The 6,928-nt window shown below is 39.2% G+C and overlaps 1 protein-coding gene across 1 annotated transcript; it reads left to right on the forward strand.

Annotated features, from left to right (window-relative positions):
- Positions 1 to 931: 931 nt before the first annotated feature.
- On the forward strand, positions 932 to 6,928 carry smim22 (small integral membrane protein 22). The gene is made up of 4 exons (XM_085785465.1): positions 932 to 1,031; positions 3,545 to 3,682; positions 4,340 to 4,410; positions 6,603 to 6,928. Exons 2-4 carry the CDS (start codon positions 3,553 to 3,555, stop codon positions 6,648 to 6,650), a joined length of 249 nt encoding a protein of 82 aa, XP_085641591.1. The 5' UTR covers positions 932 to 1,031; positions 3,545 to 3,552; the 3' UTR covers positions 6,651 to 6,928.

A 6,928-nucleotide genomic window follows, 5' to 3' on the forward strand; every position in this document is an offset into this window, starting at 1 on the left:
CTGTAGTGGAATAAAAGTCAGATAGGCTATAAAAACTAACGGTAACACTTTACAATAAGGGTCCCTTAATTAACGTTAGTTAGTACATTATTAAGCATTAATATATAAACTAATGTGGTAATTAATGCTGAGTAATGCACATAATGATAACTAATTACATTATTCAACTTTTATTATTAGCCTACTTAAAGCAGAAGTAAGCGATCCGGTGGTTTTGGCTAACTTCTTGTCAACCGATGGAGTTAGCAGTCCCCGCCCTCGTCCCTACGTCACCACATTCACGCGCATCCCTTGGCTGCACACACAGAGAGGACCGCCCCTTTATGCCGTTCTCTCTCCTCATTGGATAAAGGTTGTAGGATACAAGGAAAGTTTTCTCCTCGGCTTACAGCAGAGCAGAGTGACTGACAGACCCGTGTTTCGGACCAAACACTCTATATAAGTGATTGCTGTCGGAAGATATAACTATTTAAGACTTATATTAACACAAACATTCCACTTACTTCTGCTTTAATAATGTATTGACTAACTTTGAGTAGTAAACATTAATTAACTGCTTACTAATAGGCTACATTAATTAATGTGTTTCCTAATCCTAAGTAATGCATAATAATGATTGTTAATATATCTGTAAACAGTTAGTTAATGCTTAATAATGTACTAACTAATGTTAATTAAGGGACCCTTATTGTAAAGTGTCTCCAGTAGAGACTAGACAGTGCAGTAGAGGTCTTCTTCTACTCAGCTGCTGAGTGTCTCTGATGATGATGATGATGATGATGATGTGCAGTGTAAAAACCATAGACTGTAAAAAAAAAACAAAAAACAAAACAGCCGATGACCCACTTTCTTATGGAGCCAGCCCCTCGTGGTTTCAGTCGCCGTTCGTGTCGCAGAGCGTTTGTTTTGAATGCGGAAGGAGGAAGGCGGGGCGGTGTCAGGTGAGTTATTATTAACAGGTGCGCCTGGTAGAACTTCATACCCGGAAGGAAACAGACTAAATCAAACCAAGCGACGCCTGGCACTGACAGGTAAGACACCGCTGCTCCGAGTCACGGCACATAGCTACTGTAAATACTGTGGAGTTTAGTTCACACACCGGTTTACTGTGAGGTTGTAATATAACTGAGAACTCTTGGTTTCTTCAAATGCAGTAGCAGGTTTCAGACTTCGAGCTGTTTGAGAGTGTGAGAGAGTGATTCACAACAGCATCGGTCTAATGATCTCACCCTGGTTACCTGTCAACACAGTCAATTGTTAGAAATACACAACATGTGTTTGCTGTCAGAAATCTGAGATGACTGCAGTATAGGCTCACAGTGGGACAGAGAAAATGAAATAGTGTCTCAGAGGAATTCAGCCACTTGACCTGTTTTTGTTGTTTTTAAATACTTTGTTGAAAAAGTTTCAATTACAGTGAGAAAATTGACCTTTTGATAATACTGAACAGAGTCTGGCACCTCACATTAAGCAAATAAATATGAGACATATAAAGTAGGCTAAACAAAGTAAGTAGCCTACATACTGTATGTCAGTAGCCTACAGGTAGGTTATGAAGTCTACATAATAAAAAACCAAAAAAAGGAAAGAGGAAAACAGGCAAGGCATATTACATTTCTCTAAAATTATGTTAAAAGTATGCAGACATTTCTTATTGTCAGTCATATTTATACATTCAAGGTAGTTCTTCAATTCAGTTTCAAACACAGAAAAGAAAGGTCAACCTTTAGAGAATTTGACTTTATGGATGTGAAACTTAACAATTAGAATAATCAGATTCATTTACTGTTGAATATTTCGATCCTTATTGTTATATATAACATTACATCCTTGGCTTTCAAATGGTTGGATTGTAGGGTGATATAATTGCTCTTTGACCTGTTTACACCTGCAGTAGTCCTACTCTCACTGTGACATCACAGCTGGAACAGATGCTGTTTTCTTTTTTAACCTCATCTTGACAAACACAAAAAGTCATTTCACCCGAAACAACACAAAAACACAGTCCTCAGACAAACATACACTTACCTAAAAGTCCTTAAAAGATAACACAGAGAGCAGCAGGGCGAATATGGACTGGACTTTATCTTCAAATAAAATAATATCATGAGATAAGGGCTCCTGTCTGGAGGAGGAAGGTTAAACCTGCTGAATTCTGCTTCACTGTACTGATTGAATTTGATTATTCTAATTCAAAGTCGTACATGAAATCGCTACTTCTTTCCCTTGACTTTTTTAAATTTCTGTATTGAGGTCAAACATCATAATATTTCCAGTCATACAGTAAGGCTATAATTAAAAAAAAAAAAACTTTGTATATTGCTGCAGCAGCATGAGGACATAGTGAAGAAACTGTGCTGTGAGACAGATGCAAAGCAGCAGCTGACTGTCCTCACACACTTCTGATTGGCTGATTGTAGTATTCTTTTTTTTCTTGCCTTAACACTTTGTCATAAAATCCTTATTTAAATATGAACTTCAAATTAACTTAGGAAAATAGTAGCTATATATTCTCATTTTGAATAACATAGGAGTTCCCAGCCCATACATGCAAAGGTGCTTTATGAAGGGAAATCTTAATGGCTAGTGTGAACAGAAGCAACACGTGATAGATTAAAAAAAAAAAAAAAAAAAAATCAAGATCTTTTTATTCAAGTTTTCTCAATATAACAAAAGTGCAGTGCTTTTGTTGAGATTTAATTTATAGCCTGAAAGTTTACCAAACTGACTGTGCAGCAACAGAACGGGGTAATGAGGCTGTTGGATAAGAGATAAAAAGCAACAGGTCATCAGCATAAAGTGAGACCTTATGCTCCATGTCACCTCTCCAGATACCACATCCCTGTAAGAGACCTGGTTGATTTTTAAGACGGATATGTAAAGCAAAACATAACACCATTTTTTATTCCAACACGGTCGACATGTCTGTACTGATGATGAACCGTCTTGCAGCTCTGGCCTAAAGTCAGTCTCACTCTTTGTTGGTTCCTGAGTCTCCTCTTGAAAGTCTTGAATGGACTCTGTGTCTCTGGAGTTCCTCTGCAATGCTTTTCTCCATCTGGCTTCGTATTCATTCATCTTCGTGCTGTGTAGGACTAGTTGTTCTCTTGTTCACCTCTAGGATAGTCAGCGTTCTGTATCAAACCAAATGTTACAACAGCAAGAAATAATAAATACATCCACTATCAAGACAGTTTCCTGATGCACTATTGTGTATTGCTCATGAACGTAGCCTCTCCCAGAATATATCTTGTAGCCTACATTTCTGCATGCACAGATGTTCATTCAGATTTAATTGAATCCCAGGGTGCTCCAGTGGCTCACCCTGTGGAGCCTAGCTATGTGCACCCAGTCCCAAATGGCATCGGAACCCAACTCGTGGTCCTCTGCTACTGACTATAAAAGTTAATTGAATCCCAATTTCCCATTTTTCTTCTGTTGATGGTCATTAATAAGTCACCTGTCAGGTACCTGGGTCTGACACATGGACTGTGAAGTTTGTTGAGCTGTGGTGTGTGTCCTCTGTCTGTGTGTCTGGGTGCAGACAAAGAGATGGAGCAGAGGGACATCCAACAGGAGCTGGAGGATCAGTTCAATGATGTGGTCACCAGACTGCAGTCGAAGCAGTTCTTCCAGTCGGACTGGGACATTGCTTCCTTTGCAGTTTTCTTCATCTTCATCGGTGAGTAAAGTTGAAGAAAGTGGGATCATCATACACCATCTATCACCATTCTAATCTATGACGATGACAATAACGTGGTCAGCCACCAGGGGGGGCTGTGAGGTACAGTTTAGGAAGACAGCATCTGCACAGAAGGTTTTATGGACTTATGGTTGCTCAACATGGAACACACTACCATGGTCTAAAGAGAAAGCACAACATGTGGCATTTAAGAAACAGCTAAAAACATGGTTCAGTTAAAACCAGCTCTGTGAACATGAAGAGTTGTTTCATGTATTTTTTTTCTCTTTCTTTTTATATTATTTACAATAGGCACAAAAATAGCACTTTACAACAGATACTGCCTGATGATGCACTTTAGTGAACATTTATTGTCGAATAAATGCACTTTAATATCTATTTGTTTTGTCTTTATCTAACTGTGTTGTTATTTGTGGACCATAGGACTGTAGATGGAAATATGCTCTTCTAGGTGTAGTCTGGCATATTTAGGATACAATAAATTATTATTTTTTGTGAATATGCAGAGTCCCATTACAGATAAACTAAATAAAATGAGATGAAATGGTGTGAGGGTGTGACAGCCGCTGGACGAGAGTCTCCTTGACCTGACCCCACTGTCTGTCTGTCCCTGGTCCACTTACTGTGTGTTGACAGGTATGGTTCTGCTGCTGGTCATCCTGGTTCTCATTCGCTGCTGCTGCTGCTGTTGCTGTGATGAACAGAAGGTAACACACGTACACACACACACACACACACACACACACACACACACACACACACACACACACACACACATAAATGACAGACCAGAAGGAAAAACATGGAGGTTTTTTTCTTTATGCCAAATTGAGGGGAAAATGTATTGATTTCATGGTCACATTTTGTAATATTGTCCTCACAAACCTGGCCCTTGCACTCAAGTGGATGTTGTTCTGTTGTGTGCTGCTTGCACTCAGACATTTAGTTGCTTACACAGATTTCCTGCACTCAAGCCTCAGGTCTTCACTCACACTTTTGTGTGCTCACAAATCTACTGCTCAGATTCTCACAGTATGGAAATACATACCCTGCACCCCTTCTCTATATATATACAACAGATGTGTCTTAGTATATGATAAGATCTATTTGCACTAATAACAAGCCCCCACTGATGACATCAACAACAGCTGACAGACCTGTTCTACAGCTTCAGGTGTAACTCTGGGTCGTTTGAGTTATAGCAGTGATTCACTTGTTGCATGGGTAAAATCGCCATAGTAACTGATGCTGTACACTTGCTACAAGGTAGATCAACTTCACAGGGTGGGATAAAAACATCCTCATCAATATGACAGCACATGAGGTTAGAAGAACTGACCCAGCTGGCTTCATCACTTTAGTGTTGAGCTCTCAGGGCCACCGTATGAAAACAGAGAAAAGTTCACACTAAATAACTACATCACAGCTATTGTAGCTTCATCTGACCTGAACACAGGTTCTCTATAATCCAACAGGTTCCTGACAGTAGTGAAGCTTTTCTCTCCTCCAAGGTAACAGGAGGAGACATTGACTAAAAATCAAACCTCTGACGTCTTTAATAACAGCAGTGGAAAAAAAACCCATTTCACTCAGACATGACCCACTTCTCTCTTTTTTTACATTAACTGTTTATCTGCATCACATGTTCATTACAGTTTGTTCATCAGACACATAGGAAAAATACTCCTTCATGCACTTGTTTATGTCTGTCTGACTTAAATCACTGGAAATGACTTCTACTGCTTCACCTTGACAGCATGAGTTCAGCTGATTGCACCTGCTGCAGATATCAGTTTCATATCAGAGTACTTTATTCATGGGTCAGTGAGGAAAAAGAAGTTCAGAGTGAATTAACATAATTCTTTTCAGCAAACTTTAGCAGAACAAATAAATAAAAAACAGGAAACAAAGAGGAGAGTGAGAGAGAGTGTTTTTCTACTGACAACAAGGAAACAACCTCTGCTTTTAAAAGCAATGGTGCATCCTGGGAAATTTAGGGAATTGAGTATTTTTGGACCAAACATGCTAGACCAGTTTAACACACTGGAGAACCTGTACTACCACTACTAGTTGTTGGCAGTGCCGTTCATTCTAAACAACGTCCTCAGAACTGTGAATGAAGTACTTAACATGATATTAAAGAAATGCTGATTCCTGCATGCAATTTCAGTTACAGCCACACCAATGAGTGCTATTCAACAAAATGAAATGTAAATATGGTCTCAAATTTAAAAAAAAAAAAAAAAAAATCCCACACACACATCGTTATGTGTATCGAGTATTTCCCCTGTTCTGGAGCTGAAGTTCACAAACAAAGAAAACGTATTCATGTCTGAGATGTTTAAACTTTTGTAATCATGGAAATATTGATGAGAGTGAGGATTAATGTTACATCACAGATTCACTTTTTTATTTCTAGTTCTCCTCTGTGTTATTCTCAGATGTGATGAAGGAGTAAAATCATCATCACTGCCAGGTTTAAGAATCTAATGTTAAATAAAATGAAGCTATCATAGTAACCTTATATTTATTAAGTGATTTATAAATGTACTGATCATTATTAATTGTCACATATTTGTCAAGTCTCTTGTTCTCATCAGGCTCCTGTAGGAATAATGACTGAATCTGATTGGTCAGTAGTTTGGCTGTTGGTTTTGATCTGATCCTTTGAAGTTAGGAGTTCCGTGGAAGTTACTGTAGTGATTTACCCTGTTAGCCATGATAATAAACCACCATCAGAGGGCAGAGTCAGTCCTGAAGTCGCCTTGCTTCACAGTCCAGGCCTCTGGTGAAGGCTTGAGGATGTGCTGCACTAAGTGGCACAGAGGAGCATTAGACTCTAGAGGATCAATGCTGGATTCCCACCACTCACATCCTGTTGTTTATGCTTCATTCACAGCCTCGCAGGCGGAAGGTTGGGATAGAGAACATGGCTCTGGAGCCCTGACGGAGCAGAGCCTCCAGGTCCGACCCTGTGCCAAAGCAGCAGCTTGGATTTTCACTGTTTTACTGTCTGTAAACAAATGTGCACATAGAATGAAAAGCTGTTCACAAGCCTTTTGCTCCCTGGAAATCTACCACTCCATGTTGTTGACTGTCACTGCTGCTAGGAAACAGAGGAGATGGAAACTGAGCTGTCTCTGTAGAGCTGAACACAAGCCTCCAGCTTTGTTTGTCTTTTAATTTGAAAATTTTTACTCAGCAATAAAAATATAAAAGTCATAA

The sequence above is a fragment of the Trachurus japonicus genome, chromosome 8, assembly GCF_045865225.1.
Source record: "Trachurus japonicus isolate A0001 chromosome 8, Traja_1.0".
Lineage (NCBI taxonomy): Eukaryota > Metazoa > Chordata > Actinopteri > Carangiformes > Carangidae > Trachurus > Trachurus japonicus.